Source organism: Haliotis rubra, unplaced genomic scaffold, assembly GCF_003918875.1.
Source record: "Haliotis rubra isolate DU_JTF1 unplaced genomic scaffold, ASM391887v1 Scf286, whole genome shotgun sequence".
Taxonomy (NCBI): Eukaryota; Metazoa; Mollusca; class Gastropoda; order Lepetellida; family Haliotidae; genus Haliotis; species Haliotis rubra.
This window is the reverse complement of record NW_025766953.1, coordinates 176,746-200,146: the sequence shown is the minus strand read 5'-3', so window position 1 is coordinate 200,146 and position 23,401 is coordinate 176,746. Positions and strand designations below refer to the sequence as shown.

The 23,401-nt window shown below is 39.4% G+C and overlaps 1 protein-coding gene across 1 annotated transcript in view; it reads right to left on the bottom strand.

Moving 5' to 3' along the window:
* Positions 1-1,417: 1,417 nt before the first annotated feature.
* The window catches only part of LOC124281624 (F-box/WD repeat-containing protein 7-like), a 59,298-nt gene continuing 37,314 nt past the window's right edge, over positions 1,418-23,401 (bottom strand). The window contains exons 4-14 of the mRNA XM_046717559.1: positions 20,955-21,153; positions 17,655-17,921; positions 16,973-17,055; positions 16,394-16,508; positions 15,472-15,606; positions 14,688-14,948; positions 14,405-14,518; positions 12,813-12,994; positions 11,373-11,598; positions 8,104-8,314; positions 1,418-7,343 (exon numbers count right to left, since the gene is read on the bottom strand). Coding sequence (XP_046573515.1) covers positions 7,057-7,343; positions 8,104-8,314; positions 11,373-11,598; positions 12,813-12,994; positions 14,405-14,518; positions 14,688-14,948; positions 15,472-15,606; positions 16,394-16,508; positions 16,973-17,055; positions 17,655-17,921; positions 20,955-21,153 — 2,080 coding nt within the window. The 3' untranslated portion in view covers positions 1,418-7,056. The remainder of the gene's footprint in view (positions 7,344-8,103; positions 8,315-11,372; positions 11,599-12,812; positions 12,995-14,404; positions 14,519-14,687; positions 14,949-15,471; positions 15,607-16,393; positions 16,509-16,972; positions 17,056-17,654; positions 17,922-20,954; positions 21,154-23,401) is intronic.

Below are 23,401 nucleotides of genomic sequence, written 5' to 3'. Positions count from 1 at the left end.
GTTACCTCCCTTAGAGAATGACTGGTACCGTTGTTTGAATGCGCATGCATCTGTAGGTAAGACAAGCACCCAGTCTCACATTTGCAGCTTGAGGTGGTATCTTCCTGACAAGTTGTACGAAAGTGAACTCATTTGGTTCAAGAAATTCTTCACAATAAGCTGAAACGAGTCTTAATACGAGAAATGCACAGAAAATCCCTAATATGCTTTTGAAACTCATTATAAACCCAACCTAGATTCTACTCATGGTCAATATTTCTTATTAAAATGTACATTGACTTTTAGGTATGGATACATATAATTTAGACAATTTTCCAACTGGTAAGCGTCTGTTAATTTTTATTTCATTTTAAATCCCTGTAATACTAAGTATTCTATTTTAAACGTAGACCTTTACCGCATGAAGAATTTCTCACAGTCAACCTAGTATATGCGCTGCTCATAGAGACATACTATCTTTTGAAATATTCCTCAAAAGGTTCTCCTGAATCCGATGTATCCCTACATGTATCCCTAAGCCAGAAATGTGGCTCAAGGGGTCAGGCCTGCTGACGTGGTTGATGCATACCACTGTTTTCCATTTGTGTAGCTCAATGCCCATGTCAATCAGTAGATCAGCTGGTCCTCACTCGATTATTTACAAACCACCAGGGGTGGTAAGGAAGCCTAGTGGTTAAAGTGTTCGCTCGTCACGCTGAAGGCCCGGGTTCGATTCCCCACATGGGTACAATGTGTGAAACCCATTTCTGATGTCCTCTGCAGTGATATTGCTGGAATATTGTTAAAAGCGGAATAAAACTAAACTCACTCACTACAAATAACCATGATATTGGTGAAACAACAAATGATTGCAGTATCAGGTTTACATAAATTGTCATTGTTTTCTGAGCAGAAAGTGGTGTAGCGGTTAGAGAGTCCACCCAGAGAGAGGAAGGTCGCGGGTTCGATCCCTGGACGCCACACCAAAAGACGTTAAAATATGGTACGTGTTGGTCCCTCGGCATTAATGGGCACAAGGACTGGTTGGCTCGGGGTCAGTATAATGTGTCTGAGTGGGGTATTCATGCTTTACTGTGGCATGGTATCTCAGTGAGCTAGCCCTAAAAACACAGCTTAAGTCTCAGCTAGTATATACAGCCACACATACACACGCATGCATATTGTCATATGAGCAAAATATTCTTAAGTACAACGTTAAACCCCATTTCACCTCACCTCACCTGAGCAGAAAATGTACTCCATCATAATACATGTATAAGAATCCAAAATGGACCTGATAGATGCATGATGGCTCGTTGAAATGAATAACATGCACCGAGACATAAACAGATGCTCTTCAACTCCACCTCCAGCTTCAAACATGCAATGGCTTTTCCATCTAGGCATGCAAGGTGTGTCAAAACAAAACAAACATATCTTTTATTTTCATACTTTGGTTTATTTACCATATGAAATTTTATGATTCCACCTTCGACAAGACCAGTTGTATGTAATGGTGTATCACTCACTTCGACATCCTTCCCCAAACAGTCATAAAACAGCTTCATCACAAACAGAATATCAGACCACCTACAACTGCAGAAGTAGCATCACACATAATATCAGCTGCACTTCATTCTCTAAAGTTAAACATCACTGCTCCCCCCTCCCTATTGTCAGTAGTTGTTAAAACAGAAACCGCTTGTTCCACCAAGGTGTGGTAACAATTCACATAAGTCCTAATGTGTTTCCTAGTTACTGATACAGTTAATGGTGAGTTAGTTATTAAATATTTCCTGTCAATAAGAAGAACCACATCTCAAGATTTGTCATCACTGACTAGATATCATCACTTCTTTAACAAAGAGAAAAAAGAACAATATAAATTTGTGCTAGACCACATCAAGACTGGTTGTGACAGATTTTCCCCTTCTAAATTCTGTAAATTTTGTACGTTTTATTGTATAACTCTCATTTCAAGAGACTATAAGCATACATTGCCTCCAGTTTAATCTCATATTAACCTGAAGTAATGTGTAAAACTCTACTTTTTTCCATTTACCAAAATAATTTCACTCTGGGCACAATAACATGCAGGCCAAATGGTATGAAACCATTGGTTCGTAGAGTTCCCCGTTCAGTTAATGTCTTCAAAGCACTAATTAACATCTTTAGCAAATGGTCCATAGACAAGGTTTTTTTTTTACATAAATTACTTTTCATATTTACATACATTAACAACAACAAAAACAAAATCCTAAACACAAAAATAATTCTTACTCCCCTGTAAAAATGTGCAGAAGTGTCATATTTGTCTGACAACTCGTTCAACATGTATTTTCACAAAGACCTTCCACTTCAACAGATACATTTGGGCAAAGAAACAATTGAAAGAAATAAGTACTCCAGATTTCCCATGAGACAGGGTAATTTGTGCTAAGTTTATAGGTAAAAGACATTTTTTCTCATATTGTAGTTGAAAATGCCATGGAAGAAAATTCCAAGTAAAAGAAAACATCTGATCAACAATCAATACATATAAGTTATGACATTCAATCCACAATATTGGTTTTTATGACTCTTCTGCACAACAACTGCAGCAAGACACCTCGCAGTGTGGGTCCACTCTTCAGGCCTTCTTTCCTCTCAACCCACATCCCACCACCTTCTATGTCTCTTAACAATAGCACTTTTCTCAGTGATATTCATTCAGTGATGCAAACAAGATTTCTAACACTGCTCATCTTCATTTTCTGGTACAATCATGGTTTTGAGTATTCATTAATATATTCTTGCCTAGTTTCAACATTTGTTTACAGGACTACATTACGCAGTCTCTGACATAAGAAGGTATTCTGAATCTGGTACAATTCCATACAGTTTGGGAAGGTCAGTTTAAAATATGGGAGTGAGTGAGGTTTTAGGCGCTTTTGCAATATTCCAGCAATATCATGGTGGGGGATACAAGAAGCAGTTTCAAGATTAACCCCCATTAGCAGTAACATCAACTGGAACTGATGCTGAGAGACAAGTTCATCCCAACAGATAAAGGGAAATCCCTTAGCAGGTACTCCTTAGCATGAGGCTAATTATAACCATAGAATCAAGGCAAGGCCAGGGTTCCATATGAAACCAACAAGTGCCCTGACCAATGAGCTTTTACTTTATGGGTTCCTACCCATTTCTTCAAAATTACTAAACAGTTGGGTTGAGTTCATGCACCATTGTCTGGCTGATTTGACATCTGGTTGTTAAACACAGAATAAATTTACCTGACTAGCGACCCACTCAGAGGTTCACTCAGTAGTTGAATGTGTTAACAGGTAATGCAGGAATATACAAACCTGTGCATTACTGACAATGAGTGTACAAATTCTGATACTTCCCCTTCACAAAACAAAACCTAACCACCTTTTTTCGTTTAAAAGGTCCAATCTAATTCATTTTGGTAGCGAGATAATCCAAAGAAATTTGTTTCCACAGAACTGCAATAATATGACACTGTACAATAGTTTTAACAGAGAGTTATTTCTGTTGATTAATACTACATCTTGTGATCAGTCGGCATCCATGATCTCACAGAAATTATTCATGTAAATAAATGTACAAAAATTATACCATAAATTTCAAACAATCTTACCTAACATAAAATTCATGAAAGTAAACGATCTTCAATAAGAAAGCAAAATCAGTTTCTCTTGTCAAAATGCTTCTCTGACCAAGGGTGCGTATTTTAGGTTCATTTGTTTTTTTCCAGATTAGATCCTTGTTGAAAGGTGTTTTCAAGAGAAATATACTGGATATATTTAATAACTGACCTCACTTTACTGCAGAGAGTACCTCAAAATGTTATTAGAAAGATTGTGTAACAGCAAAAAAATAAAGATATTGATTTGCTTCCAACAGACTGTCAACCTTCCTTTCCTCAATGCAGACCACAACAATTCTAGCACAACAGTGAAAGATAAGCAAAAACAGAAAGGGGAGATAGTTTCATTGACTTCGGCCATGTAGCAGAGTACTACTTACATGATGAATAACTGAAACTGGATCAGTGCTTCATTTAAATCACTTAGTATGCTTAGGATTGAAACAGGAAAGACAAGATGGATACCATTACATGTGTTTTCATCGAGTTAAAATCATTAAACCATTTATGTGTGAAAACTACACCACACAACTTCACATAATAATACCTGTCTCCTGGATTGCAATAAATAAAGGTAAGACACTTTCATGGATGACAACTTCTTCAACATTATTATGCAATGTTTCAGTAAAGATACCCTGAACACTTGCTTGACAACCCTGTGAGGGTGTATACTCAAATGTTGCATCATAATATAATACACATGTTGTCATCCATAAAAGTATCCCGCTTTTACTGTTACTTGCTAACTTCCAAAATGCCTGTCAAATATGTCCTAGATAGGACAGAGGATTGTCTTAAGGCATTCGATCAGAAAGAGAAATGGGCAAAATACAATGTTTTTGAAGCCTGAGAATGTTGATAGGTTATCCTTTCCATATTCAGCTACTAAGTGCTGAATTCACGTTGATACAACCCCTGTGGTAGACTCAAGACAAGGTCTGTAGAGAACTACTGACAAATACCACAGTCTGTTGGCTAACTGCCTTAATCAGATCTAATATTCAACATGTTAAACTGGGCACTTTGTGACATTTCAATGATGTACTACCACCCTTTACAATGAATTCATTCCACCAAAATCTTATCATTCCTAATGTCATAGCACTGCAGGCTGATGGATAAAGTAACATACAAACAGTATTTTCCCCATAACAAGCTGTTACCAGACCACAAAATACTGACAGTTCTAAACAGATTGTACAAAAAATATTGAATGAATTTTGAAACATTTAGAATAATTCAATTTTCCATACACTAAAACAGATTTTCACACAAATATTTATTCATACAAAGATGTATGCTATGAACGTGGTTGGTAAAGACAACATTATCATGATTATTATATTCTTAGCTGCTGACACTGTTTTGATAAGAAATAGTAAACATGAGAACTTATAGGTTTAGCCTGACAATGATGTACAAGGTCTATTGTAATAAGCTGTTCTGACTCATCTTTAGCACTTCCTGCCATACACCCATCAGTCCAGCCAGTCCGTCCCCGGGTGCACATCCACCATACAAGAGAGACCCTAGCTGATGAATACAGCATATATTTACATAATATCAGCAGAGAGACTACTCAACTCACAATCACTCAAGCTCCATAAATGCACACCGCACCACTTCCTCCTGGCATGGGATGTCATCAGAAAAAGGTCGACCTTCCCGATTCACTGATGTAGGACCGCATCACAAATACAAACCTCAGGACACAACCTCATTCAATTCTGTATCAAATTTACAAGTCGTATTTACGAAGTTCTACATGAAGCTAGCGTGGTAATGAAGTATCAATACTCGAGTATTGAAGTATGTATCACCAGAAATGGGCTTCCCACATTGTACACATGTAGGAAATCGAACTGGGTCTTCGGCGTGACGTGTGAACGCTTTACCAACTAGGCTACCCCACTGCCCCTATTAAGGAGAGAAATGGTCCACCAAATAACAATTGTTCTTATCAACCCTTTACCTGTAATGACTTTAATGTTTCTGAAATTGTGACATTAAAACAATCCTTTATAAGTTCCTTTCATATGATAGAAAAGCTTTGTGAACAATTGTTCCATTTTCTATGACCTGGTAAATGCTTTTTGACTCTAGTTTATAACATCACTCCTGTGCAACCAATCATACTCTGTGTATCTAACTAGTACCATTTTGTGTCAGTTGTTACAGTATGATTCCTGTTACAGTAGGATGGTCTGTAACAATAATGATAACAATAATACTGAGATATTACTTCTGAATGACATCCCATGCCTGGTAATATTTAGCATATCATACCAGCCTCAACTCAGACTATACACAGTACATATGTACACTTTAATAGGCAGGTTTACTAAGTCGTCTGTGGCACAAAGTGTTATCGAGACAGTCACATTCTTCTGATATTCTCCTGTGAACTGCTAATCTTAGCTTGGTTGGGGCTTCTACATGTTTTCCCAATCAATTGTTGATCAGTAAATATGACCATTCTTTTCATCCTTTCACATAGAAAAAATCCTCATAAAATTGAAACTGCCATAGAAGTGAACATACTTTTGAGCTTGTCTGTGTAAATTATTCATGTGCTTTAAGAATAGTTTAACATTTGCTGATTATGGTTTCACCATTTTTCCTGGATTATCACTGCCATAAAAAATTCATTGTATAAAAAACTCATCCTATTAACTTAAGAATTATATTCTAATCAGTGATAGCCATGCGACTCCTCAGTAGCCAAGTACAGTTGTACTCAGCAGCCCAGGACTATAGTGTATCTCCATGTATGCACAAAGTGGCCTTTGATTGTAATGTCCCCATGTCTACAGGGGGGGGGGGACTTACCAGTGACCATCAGTGACTTGACATTGGTCAACTGTTCCATCCAATGCTTCTACGTATATACACTGCGCAGCACCTAAGATGCTGACATTCAGTCTTGCCATTTATCAGGTTTGATGCATACATACACATATTTACAATTCATCTGTACTCCTCCGGCGTGGTAATTACACACTCTTCTAGAGAGTCAAAGTCATGTACATGACTTGAAAACCAGCTGCAACCTGTTCCATGACCGAGATGCCCATTAACTGGTAACGAAGTACCTCACACTGATAACACCAAGTCAATCATACAAAGGAAAAGAAATTCACAATATGTCAATTTGTGTTCATTCCACTTTTAGATGCTATCACATTGAGACGATATAAGCACCAATGACAATCCGACAATCCATAGAAATAGTCATAAAATCATATGATCAAGTCAAACAAGTCTCCAAGCTAATGGTTATTCAGGAAACGCACCACAGTGTCGTTGTAGACTCCTAGTTCCGTTGCCCACTCTCTCTTGTGACACTAAGAACCAATATTTCATGTGTGCTTTTAAACCACTGAGCACTAACTTGACCCACTTCAAAAGGTAGAGATTATTTGGTCTCATGTAACACAGGGTATCTTCTTGTCCTCAACATCGAAGTCCAACACGAGCAGTTTTGTCTCCTCGGTGCCGTTGCGACTGCCCACAGCACAGACAAGTTTTGTGTTGTTGCAGCGAAGTCGCCATACTACTCCCCCACTGCCACCACTGTCAAGGGCGACCAGGTTCCGGAGAAAGTCGCCATGTTTCAAGTCCCAGATTTTGACTGTTCCATCATCAGATGAAGTTATCACAAATTTCTTATTAAACTGGAGACAGGTTACAGCACTTTGATGTTTGTTTGGCCCTGAAAAAGAAAAGACAGGTTGTTAATGACAGATCAAAGATCATTATTGGGGCAAATCTATGACCAAGGGCTGCTGGTATACGAAGGGACACAACTCTGTATAGCAACTACCTCGTCAGACAATGGACAAATTAACAATACCGTGTCATAATATCGAACAAATCATGCCAGACATATGAGCAGGACTCTAAAAACACAAACTATAATGATAACATGATTTTACATTCTGTAACTCATTTTCAGTTCATATTTCTTCACCTCATTGTCATCTAATATGATCTATGATTCTTCATTCTGATGCACCCGTGAAGATTCGGGGTAGAGTAGGTCTTCAGCAACTCATGCTTGCCACAAAAGGCGACTATGCTTGTCGTAAGAGGCGACTAACGGGATCAGGTGGTCAGGCTCGCTGACTTTGTTGACACATGTCATCGGTTCCCAATTGCGCAGATCGATGCTCATGCTGTTGATCACTGGATTATCTGGTCCAGACTCGATTATATACAGACCGCCGCCATATAGCTGGAATATTGCTGAGTGCGGCGTAAAACTAAACTCACTCACTCATTCTTATGCCCTAAGTCAAGATTCAGAAAAATATACATATATATGACTTATTAAGGTTACCATACACATGGAATGTGTCCATTTCACAACATAGTAACACCAATTCAAAAGAATATTATGTTATGCCTTAGAGTTGTTACCAAATGATTCAACCGCTATAAGAACAGCAGTAAATGATGGTTCCTGTTCCTACCTTGTAGTGTCTGCAAGCACTGGCCAGTGGTGATGTCCCAGACCTTGACCGTAGAGTCTGCATTGCCCGACACAAGTATGTTGTCCTTCAGCTCTAGACCACTGGTCAGTGACTGGTGACCGATGAGGGTATGCAGACAGTTGCCCGTCTCCACATCCCACACTCTGATGGAGGTATCCAGCGATCCACTCACCACATGGACCCCGTCAAACTGGAAACGCAAGAACATCATCACAGACACAAATACACAGGGATAGCACAACATTTTAAAGTAACCAAATCAAATCTTAGACATCAATCAATACACAAGTTTATTTACATGGTTACATAAAACCCTGGTTGTTTGTTTAATCTTTAAATTAAGGTTGTCAATTTTGGGGGCTTTAAACATCACTGGATCGGAATTCTATGAGGAGTTTGGATCATTCACACATCATTGTGTCCCTTAGTCTTGCCGATTCCAAGATGTTGAAAATACAGTAAAACTAGTAAAACAGGTGCATGTCAAATCTAAAGTATTACTGGGATCCAAATTCCGAACATGTCAAAATACACTTCCTTCTGGCAAAGGAAATTTTGGAATATACACACAGAAATGGCTGAGTTATGGCCTAGACTGTCATGTTTAACATCTGCTCAGAATACTGTGGGCAAGACACCATGGATGTGTAATGACCAAAAGTGACATGCTTAAATTCTAATTAGAATTCTCTGAGCAAAATAGCTGGGATCAGTCATACAATGTTTCAGCTCCATTAGCATTTCACTGGTTCTTTTGGAGGCAATGTTGGAAAGTTCAATTGTCCAGATGAATGATGACAATCACACCTTGACACAGGCTCTTTTGACCAAACTGAGCAACTGCCCAACACCTGCACTGGCCACTTGATCAACCATTTCCAGGAGTTTCAATATTCCTGATGAAACATGGATCAGAAGTGCCATGACATCATTCAACTCAGGAAGGAGTTGTTGGAATCAATCGCCCTTCATCACATCCATGTGTCTTATTTCAACTACAGTAGGTGTATCACTTGGATATGTAGTCAGAAGCTTATGATGCCAACAAAGACTGACACATGTATCTGTCAATGTGGATATACAGATATTCTCTGATTGAACACAAAACTCGGAACAAAATGTGATGAGATCATGTGTCATGTAGGTTATGATCTTGCTAGACTGTCATATATTTCCAGTCAGAATTTAGTAGGAGCAATGTGGAGTATGTACTGCAGGATAAGTATAATTGGACATAATACTCTATATTATGTGATATTTGATTCTGAAGGAGCTGAACATTTTTCCTATTTTGGTCTTATTACTGAAATATGACCTAAGAAGAAATTATATGCAATTCTATTTTATAAACACAGGCCTACCAAAGAAAACTTTCCCACTGTGCAGAAAAATGCAGAAAAGCCCTCATTAATCATGGAAATAGCAACATAAACATAATACCTCGCTACTTAAACAGAAAAAAAAGGCAACTTTAAATCGCTAAATCTGGATAAAATACAAAAGAGCCTGCACCTTCGATTTTGTGCATGCACGCATGGAAGAGGAAGTTTTGACCGAATGTTGACATTTTCCAGCTTCTACGAAAGGTACATTCTCTTTTTAAAGTATTTCTGTTGTGTTATTTGGCATTTATCATCATGATACTTGTGTTCCCATTTGTTTAGTTTACTTTCCATTCGTATGAAATGATTGACAGCAATGATTTCAACATATTCAATACTTTTTCTACGAGAGGTGATTCAAGGTTGCTCGGAAATTTGAAAGAAGCGCGGATCGTAATGCGCATGCGCAGTAGAGGTCAAAGTTCGCTGATACAAAAATGTTGCAGTTTTATAGTTTTTCGTTGATGTTTTTACTGTTTCAGTGGCGAGGTAATATGATTATGTTGCTATTTGCACAATTAATGTGGGCTTTTCTGCGTTTTTCTGCACAGTGGGAAAGTTTTCTTTGGTAGGCCTGAAACAATTATTTACAAAATGTCATATTCAGTCAAGTAATTCTTAAATTTCTTGATATTTTGTTATTTGTGCAATTTTAGTCTTATTGGAACGATGCCAGCATGACATTTGTGTGGTTTACTGCAACAATGTGAGAAGACCGTACCAACGTGCCGGTTCATAACGAGCAGTATCAGCCTGAACAGGCTACTGTACTTATTTACTCATGCTTGTCTGTGTTGACACATCACATCAAAAGTCTTTTGGTTATTGTCCTCAGAGATGAGGAAGAGATCACAGTCAAAAGAGGGGCATTGGCCGTTGCATGATACATAATACTCTCATTATGTCACATTTGTTTACTTATCTTGCATTACATATTGCACATTATCTGACAGTTAGTGGAGGTGTGTACCTTCAGTGCAGCGCTAAGATGTCACGTATCATGGCATCTAACAGGGTGGTCCTGGGTTGCTAGAGCTGGAAGGATGATGGTCTTCTAAGTCAGGTGTAGGAATGGATTGTTCATAAGGATGTTGTCTGAGATGAGAATCAAGTCCAACGCCAGAGAACTGAATTTCAACTGTTGGTCCTCCAATCTGAAACCCCTTGTAATACCTGTCATTTCCAGTAATGTGGGGACAGCTCTGTCTTGAGCTACAGTGCAGGAGATGCTAATGGGGTAATGGCAGACAGGTACTTATCAACAGTACCACTTGTAAGAAATTTCTCCACATCCAGAAGCAGCAAGTATTCTACTAGGAATAGCACCGTTCCCTCTGTCAGGGTAACTTTAGAACTAGGCCCCTTCATCATCATATGGGCCTGACATACAGGTTGAGCTCTTCTTCTAGAAAAAACCTTGGCTGGTAGTACCATCTCTATACAAGCCAGGGAATCAGCTGAAACTGCTCTGGAGTCTGATGGAGGTGGTTGCTGAGAGGGTCATGAAGTAGTTTGGTTGTCCGGCAGCATATTACAAATCCTGTAAACAAGTTCCTGCTGGGTCGAGGCCAGAAGGATGAGAAACAGGCTGTTGGTTCTGCTGACCTTTGGCAGTAAAGGAGACGAACATCTCCAGCTGCTTCTTGTGTCTTGTGGTCCTCAGGTTGTTCATTATTATGTCCACTTACCTAACTGTAGAGAGTAGATTCTGTCTTTCTGATATGAAGGCTGTAAGATTATGTCCACTTACCTGTAGAGAGTAGATTCTGTCTTTCTGATATGAAGGTTGTGAGATTATGTCCACTTACCTGTAGTGAGTAGACTCTGTCTTTCTGATATGAAGGTTATGAGATAATGTCCACTTACCTGTAGTGAGTAGACTCTGTTTGTGTGTCCCTGAAGTGTGTGTAAACACGACTCTGTCTCTGGGTCCCACACACGGACGGTGTAGTCATACGCCCCGCTGACCACGCGGCGGCCATCATACTGGACACACCGGACAGCTGCCACATGGCCCATCAGGACATGCAGACACTGGCCAGACTCGATGTCCCATACGCGGAGAGTGGCGTCACGAGAACCACTCACAACTCTGAAACAATGGTCAGATGTGATGTTCATACACACAGAAGATAAAGTGCACAGTACAGAATATTCCTCTATAACCACCTAGACTTCTTGACAGAAAGGGTTTGATATGGCAGAATCAATAACACATCAACATTCAAAAACTAGGGAAAAGTCAATGACACCATAAACTGATTGATTAACTTATTATTCTCTAAGAACTGATCAAACTGACACCAGTTGCAATAAGCACAATAGCAACCAAATACAAGTACACAAACGGAATGAAACAGATTTTCTGATGACACTAAAATCCCTAACCACCAGCTACAATAAGCACAATATCAATCAAATACAAAATACGAGTACTCAGAAGGACTTTCTGCATGTCACGAACCACTGGGCTGCCAATTCTTCTAGACTGAATATCTTCAACTCTTTGCAACAAGTTGCAATTTTCAGCTTCAGTTATGAAACTCTTCCTGATCATGAGGTTCAAGCTGTGTCTCTAAGTTCTTCTCTAACACTACTTTCTACAAACCTACACATGAGAATGGGTGGTGTGGGTTATATACAACAAGAGTCATCAGAAGATGACAAATATCCCCGGCCCCCACAAATTTGAAAGAACAAATAATCAGATAGTTACTTAAGTCCAATTTGATTTTTTTAGATTAAGTCCAAATTGTTTCCATTGAAATCATGAACAATTTACATGTCAAAAATCTGCAAATAGCAAAAGGCACCATTTCAAGATCTGTTTGATATATCTGCCAAGTCTTATAGAAAGATATTGAATGGTTTTCGATTTGCGCTCCAGAAACGAAGCCCACCCCTCCCTCTTGAGACTAAGTCCGAATTGTTTCCATGGAAATCAGGAGAAATAAAAATGCTAAAAATCTGCAAAATAGCAATAGGCATCACTTTGGGATCTGGCTCATATATCTGCCAAGTTTTATTGATAGATATGCTCTGGAAACGAAATCCACCCTTTTTGAGAGTCCAAATTGTTTCCATGCAAATCCAGAAAAATAAAAATGCCAAAAATCTGTAAATAGCAAAAGGCACCACTTTAGGTTTTGTTTGATATTATTTACCAATTTGTGTTGAAAAATCTTGAACATGTTTTTAGTTATGCTCCGGAAATGAAATGATTACAGACAGACGGACAGACAGACGAGGCATTGACTATACCCCCGGGGGGATAAAAAGGTACTCCTGAGTCAAGGTTGCACTCACTTGTTCCCACAGAGACTCATGCACCTGACAGTGGATGTGTGACCATACAGTGTGTGTTTACACACACCCGTCTCAGCATTCCACACTTTGAGCGTACGGTCAGTTGAGCCGCTTATGACGGTCAGACCGGACATCTGGGATGACCACACCCCTCCAGTGTGACCCACAAGGGTACGCAGGCACTGAAATAAGAACATACAAAAATGATAATCAGGACCATTCTAATGAAGCAACTCAGATACATGCAGTGGTCTTTTCAGTCATGAGTGTTATAAGAACTAAGAATTTCATGCCTGTTCAGCACGGTCTTGAAGATCTCTGAATTTCAAGTTGATTTTGGTCCTGGATGCAAAGAGGGAATGAGTGAGTTTAGTTTTATGCAGCACTCTGCATTATTCCAGCTATATGGCGGAATAATCGAGTCTGGACCAGACAATCCAGTGATCAACAGCATGAGCATTGATCTAGGCATCTGGGATACAATGACATGTGTCAACCAAGTCAGCGAGCCTGTCCACGTAATCCCATTAGGGATGCAAAGAATTCTTGAAACACCAAAAAGTAGAATGACAAGTATTCAGAAGATTGTAGCACATGAAAACTATGTAGCCATTCTAAGCTATAAACCTTCTAGCATGACTTTGTACTTTGAAATTATTTTTTTGTACATTTTCATTGTAGAATATTCACAAGTAGCTCAACTCAGTAAACAAGCAGACATTTTACTAGATGTGGACTTCAGGCAAGGGGATAAAGTCTGCTTGAATGCCTTTCAAGATGACTAAGTGCGATGCTTTACTAAAGAAGTATCACTAAGCAAATGGTAGCAATTGTTTGCCTTTCCAAGGCTTCAAACTTTATTTGGACTTAACCTCTCCTTCCATGAGGAGTTAAAAAGATTCTACACTAGCAGAATTTGCATGCATAGTCAGAGAGTTAGCAACAATTGGTGTACTGTTAATGAGGACAGTATTTTAACAAAATGACAGCCATCAGTTTGATGTGGGAGGAGAACCAGAAGTTACAGCTTTGTTTGCTTAAGCATGTTAAGCTAATAACCATGACAGGGGATGGTAACTGCAAGGATAACCATCCAGGCAATTCTATCAACACAACTGAGGAAAACATCCCTGCATAGCTAAGGGAGACAACTCTTCATAAGTAGTCGTGATTTTCACCACAAGGCGACTGATGCCATGTCTCTGGGAAAGCCTCATCTCAGTTGTCAATAGGTGAGATGTCTTCTTACCAACTTGTAACAAAAGTACCATCAGCAAATCATTGTGGAGAGTTATTTATTCATGTATAGCTGCCTCTTTCTAAAATATTATTGAAGATTTCAGAGCATAATGCAGTTTTGACTAGAAACACTGAGGCTGATAGCATGAACTACTAGGGCATCTATGATGACAATGAAATGGGAAACTAGGTGCTACATTAAATGTGAAATCCTCAAGGTGAACAGTGACAACAGATCATAGCCACCCACTTTGTGAGCTGTTAAAATAATCATGTGCCACTCAGGACCTATTCCACAACCCAAATTGTTCAGTTTACAAACACAAACTCTCTCCTGTTAGCAAGACGCTTACCTTGCCAGAGATAGCAGACCATACTTTGAGTGTGTTGTCATCTGAGCCGCTGACAATACGAGTCCCACAGAATTCAAGGCAAGTGATCACATGATCATCATGGCCTTTCAATACCTGAAACCAAGTGCATAACATGATCATGGATCACACTTCACAATGCATTTGAAAAACAAGCAACACACAATTTTGTTTACTTTGCAACAGGTATCCTCAATGTGTGTAGTAATCCACAAACTTTGCACAAAACTGTCATGTAAGAGCTACAGATAGAATTCTGCTGTACCTTTGGAGGTCTTATAGCACCGGTGCGCCAGTTTTGTTCGATTTGATACTGCCTCATGTAGAGAGCCTTCCATGGACTACGATGCGCTCTTGGCTTCTTGAACTTGTGACTGCCATAAACTAGACTCTCATCCACAGACTCTTCCCGACACTTCTCACGCCACAGGAGGTTGTCCTCGGCCAGGATCCGCCAGTACCGACAGGTTTGAGCAGCTCTCAGCAGATCTTTTGGCTCAAGGAACGATAATACATACAGAGCCAACTGAAACAGAAGCAAAACATTATGACAGAGATCCAAATTGTTTCCCTTGTAAAAGACAGAAAAACACATATAGTACTGGGATCCTTTGTTCGAAATGCACATTGACAGGTAAGCTGGAGGCTGACAGATTTGTTCCTGGGCTCAGAGTTATTTAAGTTTCAGCGTTTGGTTAAGCTGTAAACATGGCAAATGATTCAAAACACCCAGGCTACTTTGTGAAACAGGGTTAAGCTTCAAAGTACTCTGCTCATTGAGAGGCCAAAATCACTATTCACATACAAGTGCAAAGTAAAATAATTATGGGACTTGCATTCTCCTAAGGCAAGGGATATAACAGACTATAAAGTCCAGTTTCCAAACCAGACAGGAATTTTGTGGCTCATACATAGCTCAACCAGTTCCTATCATGAGTTATGTCCCTTCTGTTGATTACACCTTCAGATCATTTGCTTCAAACATGTTCTGAGAGTTATATGAGTAGAAACCTTTCCATAGTTTCAGTACAGCTATTGACCAGACATACCTCTTTTGGCAGTAGTGATATGAAGTCTCTCTGAAACTGGGGCTCGATGACCTGCATCATGTGACGGACCTGAGTTGGCTCACAGATAGCTATCAGCTCATCCACGGCCATGAGCCGCTCAGCATTGCTCCACGCCTGCAGGGAGACACGACATACAACATGGCTTAGTATCATCAACATCTGTACTCAAACACAGTACAAACATCAAACACTGTATGTCACGAAAACAACTTAGTTTAATCACTTTAGTTGTTATGTGAAAATATATGTGTTACCATCAGAAAATATACTGATAGACATACAAGGAAATGAAATTATAGGAAATGATTACAAATGCCAGTATACATTAGACATGCCATTCCTGGGTACCCTGTAGACAAACAAAGAATGTTTCACATGTATTTTGTCGATCTTTAGCTGATAACAGTCATACACATACTTTTCCTGAGTGACTAATCCAGTATGTTTCCTTGTTATTGTTTATCAGTATTGCTTCACAGGGAGCATGAATAAGCCAGAAAACATTGCATCATTCATAGTGAGTTTTTTTTTTACCCCACTTAGCTATATTCCAGCTATATGGAGGCAGTCTGTAAATAATTGAGTCTGGACCAGACAACCCAGTGATCAACAGCATGACCATCGATCTGCGCAATTGGGAACTGATGACATGTGTCAACTCAAGTCAGCGAGCCTGACCACCCGAACATGTTAGTCGCCTCTTATGACAAGCATGGGTTACTGAAGATCAATTCTAACCTGGACCATCACAGGTCTGCATCATTCATAACAATTACCTTGTAAATAAGTATATGAATTAACTATTCTATTAATATAGCTATTCAGATGGACTTATCTGCATACAATACTGGTGAACAAGGATTATAGTATTGTGTATAAAGTATTAATGGAGAGTGTGTACCTGGAATGTCTGCAGCCACTCTGCCAGCTTGGGAGGGGGATTCTCCTTGGAGGGTATTCTCTGTCTGGAGATGGGAACAGTGGGACGCGTGGACAACTTCCAGCTTGTAAATGCACTGTTTACACAAAGAAGATCTCCCATCATTTAACTATTTTTGCATCTGCTGATCTTAATTTTCACAACACAGGTTATAACAAAATTGCTGCTCTGTTACTGTCAGTATTAGGAGTGGACAACAAGATAGGAAATGGAACAGTGATAAAAATAAAATCCCATCAGACTGTAGTCAGCATTATCTCTTGCCAAAGAGTGATGTTCTTAATTGATTCCTAATACTGTAACAATTATATGTGATACAAGACGGACAACAAAACACCTTGCACAAATCATTTCAGCCCAAAGTCACAAATGAAACCGCCAGCCTTAGAAGTGATGTCAGCTTGCGTACGGTACTGAGAATACAAGCTGTAATAAGCTTATCCTGGCATATCCATGGGATGCAACTTAGTATAGGAAATTATGGACCTTAGACCACTAGCCCTACGGTGAGTTGAACAGTTAACCAGCTCCCAAACTGACCTGTGTCCATCTCCAATGCCACAGAACTTCTTGCTGGGGGAGGCGCCATCATCTTTACTGCTGCCTGGCTTCCTCCTCTTTACCTGAAGCCGCAAACAATACATCAATCAACAATGGCAGTTAAACTTTGACCGTAATACTTCAATATGTGTCACAGGCAGACCTATTGGAGGTGGGGAAATCATTTCACTGCGAGTTGTCACTATTACAGTATCAACAGCCAACTGACATACCATACCTTGTGCTGCACTGGGTCAGTGCTGATGCTTAATTGGAAAGCTCACACATAAGTCACATGTATACAGATTACAAGTGCACTACTCTGCAAAATGAAGGCTCATGTCTGTGAAAGGATGCCCAAATTGAGCAGCAAATAGATCCATGACAACCATACATACTGCCAGTACTGCCAACAGTCGCTAATCTACACCATGAGCAAGATATAATATAAAGAAGTATATTATATCATATTTATGTTGTTCATCTCACATTATTTAATAATCACTTGTTTTTGAAACCGTCAATGTCTTGGTAGTTTGGGATCAGATGGTTGATTATAAATACAGATCTTGGGCACACTTGCATTATGACAAATTTTGCATAGAGTCAGATAAACAGATGTGGAAATGAAATACAGATGTTCAGTGATGTAGCAGAGGTCCAGCTTCAGAGCCTGACTTACTGTGTGTTTGCAGCAGCCAGTTGCCTCTGTTAGTCGATGTCGGCAGTGACAGTCTGGATGCACCTGCTGGCAGTCCTTCCCATCCTCCTCCTCTTCACTGTCCTCCTCGTCCGGGTTGTCCTCACTGTCCCGCTCTTCGTCCTCGTCGCTGCTGCTACTGCTGTCATCATCATGGTCGTTGTCAGGGCTCACATGCTCACAGTTTTCTTCCTGTGATGGCAGTTCCATGTTGTCTTCCACGCAGTCCCATGGCGTGTCTGTGTCACCCTGTGGAAGTATCATACTGGGTCATGAAGTTATCACACGTTATTGCTCACCCAGTCCTGAAAGTTCCAGGACATCTGTGTCTAGAACAGAACAGGTAGTTAACAAGTGACCTTGGGCCCCTCGCTGATAGTGACCAGTGTCCAACAAACGTTCAGACACAACATGCCAGGCAGGCTGATGACTAATCAATTAAACCCCTCATGACAATTTCAAACCTGCATTTATAAACAGATGTTCATTGTTATTTTCTAGTAGAGTCATGCTCGGGTAGAGATACATTTCAAGTATCCCAACAGACATGCTCAGGGTTTTCATGTCAAATGTGTGTCCAGTACGCACAAATGTAGACAATGGACGTAGATACGGATGTAGAAAACAAATTCTAATTCAACTTCTAATTCAACGAGTTCTGATTGGTCAATGCTAAAAATTTCCGACCATATAACCACCGGTATACGTCCCCATTTCGTCAAACACAGTACAAGTATCCCCATTCCAATTCAACTTGTTTTACGCTATTTGTTTTCGTGAAAAAAAAATTCATTATTTTAAAACAGGTCAAAGTTCCTCTAGGTCAAAGGTTAATCATATCACTCCTTGAACTTACACCATCTCCAGAAAAAGTAGTTCCCTTTTCAAATTTCAGCACATATTTCATGTGCACACTGACTAAATCTGACAATGATGAATAAACCATAGTGTCATAGCTAAAATGGATGGAATTATCATGAAACCGCCCTCTAGTTATCAGAAATGAGCGGGCCGCTGCATACGATGATGGCCCGCTGATTCTTAAACGATGGGCCATTATCAGTTCTGTTGTCAAATGATGTCACAGCAGGTGACGTCACGCTCCATAATTACATCATAAATCTTGTTTCATGAGCTAACAGTGTTGGGTTATTATATTATTGTAAATTGAAAAAGGTGCCTTCCTACCCTGGTCAGACAACTGCAGCTGTGCCTTTGAGAATCGGTTATTATAATTAAAACCTATTCCTAAATACGTAAACCTATCGACAACCTCTAGGACACAACCATTATATATAACCAATGTTCTGAAGACCATTATCTTTGTTTTAGCAATATTTACTTCAAGTTCCCACCGTGTGGAATAAGCTGACAACGAATTCAACTGTGTTTGCAACCTTTCAACATATTCAGAAAATATTACAAGATCATCAGCATACATGAGCAGAAACATATTTAAAGATTTAAACTCGTAAGGTACACGTTTATCTTTAGGAAAAACTCGTCAAAATTAAGTGTCTAAATGAAAGAAAATGAATCATGAAGAATAGACGTGAAAATGTGTAAATAACTTTATTTATATTTTTATATGTGCCCAAATTAAAGAGCGTCCCCGTTAATCCTGTTTTCTTTGTAATTTGTCAGAGCCTCCGAGTGAGGCATGCCGTGTTCATTCAGCCATAACATTGCACTGAAGTACTGCGAAGGCTACGCTCACTGAACCGAGAAGCGTCACGATTTTAGCCTTCCTGGCCATGAACCGGGTTAACAGCCCGTTGCGAGTTGTTTGAAGTAAACTTGCAATTAAATTTATGATACTGTTTTGTCTTTTTAAACACAAATTCCATCCATTTTTAGAGTAAATTGACCCAGGGCTTCTGCAAATGATAATTCCCTGAAAAACAGTGTTACCCAAATAGTGTATACATTCATTCAATACATTCAAAGGTTTGGTGATTCAGTTTTCAAATTGCGACTGTATTTGCTGATTATATATCCACAAATGTAACGTTATATAAACTAAACTAATATAACTAAAGTTGCGGCTATATAACCACCGGTATACGTCCCAAATTCGTCAAACACAGTACAGTTATCCCCTAATTCACATGCACATTGCAGGTACTGTGAATAATATCATGCGTCCCCCTGGATGCACCAGGGAGACACACGATATTATTCACAGTACCTGTAACACATCTATGCCTTTGCTAAGTTTTTGGTTGTTTCTTTCAGCGCAGTTACGTGCATCATTTCACCCATCAGTTCATATGATCAATCATTCATCCAGGCTCTAAAGAAATGACCAAAACATAGTTCTCAACACCGTTACTTCACAGGACCCTCATAATGCCTGCAAGGACCCTTAAAACTAATAATTAGGGGTCCCCGGTACCCCTATGTCAGTGAGTCGAAAACCCTGTATGCCAAAATACTACTGTTACATCACACAAAACTATGCAAATTTCACATCCACGATAAGGATGTGTACAAACCTTCACCGACTGCATAAGTGGTTTCATTAGTTTCAGAGCACAGAGGTGCTTTAACTGTATAGTATCTTTAAACAACTGTGACGGAAAAGTTACAAGTTTGTCAAATCTGACCAGCTGAGGAATGCGGTATACTGAATTGACAAAATGGAGCTTTCTGCACCAGCTCACATAATAACACACACAATACATGTGAGATGTTTCCGCTAGACACCACCTGTGGGGACTCCAGCGACTTCTGCTGCTAGTAACATGTCCATGTGCTTAGGCTAAGCAACTTAACTGAATTCATGTCATCATAACCCAAGAACATGGAAAGTTGCTCATGATATCAAGCACTGGCTTGCCGAGTCAGGACATGATTTATATGCTGTCACCATATCGCTGAAATATTGTTATTTCAACATAAAGAAACAAGCAACCAATTTTAAAGCAAGCATGGAGGCCCAGTGGCAAAGTCTGACGGACAGTCTTCAACCATGACAAACATGTCAACAATCCTGCAAGTATTGTTATGACATTAAAGGCACTATCTCACATCACACTTCGCTAAAAATATATAATGCATTTCTATCAATGATACTAAACATCAGCCCTCAGGAAGCTACCATATAATTTATTAAAAAGAAAATTACGTATTTAGATAACAATTTTAATATAAAATACCATTGTTAGGGTCTGATAGTGAGTGTGTGTGTGGTTTTCTGCTGCTTTTAGCAACATTCCATCTATACCCCAGCACAGGGACACTGGGTGCTGAACAACACCGCAACGAAATGAGCTCTCTTACCTGCGAGTCAGGATTTGCATCATCAGAACTGGATATTTCAGGAGTTTCAACCTTTGGCTGTTCTTTCAATCGTGCATCATTCCCTCTGGACTGACGTGCATTGCTAGTTGTAGGGGCTGTTGCGTCCTCCTCCCTCCGCTCCACTGTGACGAACAGTCGAGACAACCGCCGTGTCAGCCTGCTCTGACGACTGGAACTACTGGAAGCAAATGAGAAACCTTGGGAATGAAGAAACGTTCAAAGCATTAACAAAGATGGCAACCCTAATTTAGCCAAATTAGTGATTTGGCCAAAAACTGATGCAAAAAATTAGTATTTTTGGGCCAAAATTAGTATTAACTTTTCCAAAGAATTTTTAAAAACATTTTTACTGCTATCGTAGTAGCATATTTTCTGATGTTTTTTTCGAATGAATACGATAAAATCATATGGGTTGGCATCTCTGCATTAACATGGATTAGGTTCTGTGGAGAGTTTCCATTCAACAGAAAGGTACAGCAATGTTCTACAAATCAATAGCTTAAAGTAATTGTTGCCTCTAACCTAAATTGAAATCTGCAGGTACTATATATATATATCACAACCATTAGCAGAAATATGATATCATACAGATCAAAAATGCAATATAAAGTCTTTCTGACATAATTAGACAAAAAAATTACCTTCAGGGTAAATATCAATGAAAGACAAGCAAGCACTGAGATAAGCTGGGTTTGTTCTTTATCGCCTTGCTCCTGTCTTTGGTGAAAGGATATCACATTAAAAAGCTTCAGTTTAGCAAGAGGACATCCCTATAAAGAGAATTATCAATGATCTTGGCATCCTTTCAGGTGAGTGTTAGAGGGAAAAGCATCCCTTCAGTTTAGACATCCCAAGAGGACATCCCTATAACCCAGAGGACATCCCTATAACACAGAGGACATCCGAGGACATCCCTATAAGACAGAGGACATCCCTATAACACAGTATGACTTGTATATGGACATGAATAACTAGCTTCATTTTCATTGATGACAGTTTTCAAAACTTAATGATTGTAACCGATTATTCAAACACAGAATGGTATTTTGTTCATTTTATTAATGAATCCATTGTCATGAGAAGTTCAAATCTCACTTTTCATGGCTGGAATATTGCCGAGTGTGGCGTTAAACACCAACCAAGACCAACCAACTTTCATGTGAGATTCATATGAAGGAAAACAGTAACTAAAGTAGAAATCAAAATATTAGATGGATGATTATCTTTAATAAATCAATAACATGATCATCTGTGTAGTTGAATTCATGAAATATGAAATTTAACAATAATTCACTATCTTAATTGGGCTCTAAAACTTTACTGTTATATAAAATTAGGACTTTACCCGATAAATAGGTGTAACATTGAAGCAAAATACCTGATGCAGCAAACAGTATGGAACAGGCTATAACATGTCAATTGCGTCTGTCAATCAAAACGTGAATGAAATGCACATGCTTTAAGTGGAGGGTCGCTCTCATAACTCGTTTGAGCTACTGTCATCAAGATGGACAATCACTGGTTGGACAGCACTCTGAGCAACCCCATCAACCTCACAGTATTCATTTTCAATCTTGATGACATGGTTTTCGCATTTGTCCATGTTTCACTGTCAATCCTTTCAAAAGCTTGCTGTACCAATCGTTTCACATCTGAAAGTTTGAAAGTGCTGTTCTTTTTCGCCACGAAGTTCTTGCAATTCGCCCATATTAGTTCAATGGGGTTGAGTTCACAGTGTCTCACTGGAGTTCTCAGAACAACATGTCCCTGAGATCCAGCTAGAGCATCGGGTTTGGTACTGTGGTTTAGGTTTGTTTACTTTTATTTGTTCAAGAAGTTTTGGCTTTGTGTCTTTGGCATCAAAAGAAACATCATGATCTTTCAACCAGGATTGCATCACACACTTTTTGCTGGCCATGGTTGGGGCAACTGTTGATTCCACCTTCACATTATGGTAAGAAGCGCTATCTAAAACAATGACGCTTTGGGTTATGTAACTCTGGTAACAGTTGATGTTCCATCCATTCCATGAAGACTTGAGAATTCATTTCCTTGTGATAGTCACCCCTCACTGCTGTTAGCCTCGAAAACAAGATCACATCCTGAATCAGTCCACAGTCTCTCCTACCCGCGTGTAATATGATGAGTCTTTTTCCCTTTACCTGACGGTATCTTAGGTGCAGAGGACATGTCACATGGCAGCCACATTCTATCTGTCGAATGATTTTGTTCACCCACGCTTCATCAGTATACACAATGTCAAACCCCAGTTCTCTGTACTGACGTGATCTGTCTCAGGTAGGCACATCTCTGATTGACCATAGTCTTTTCTTCTCTGAACAAATGTCTATTTTCTCCTCGTTTGGTATATTGGAACCCCATGTCCTTCAAAACACGTGTTAAAGTGCTGCTTGAAACACAAATAG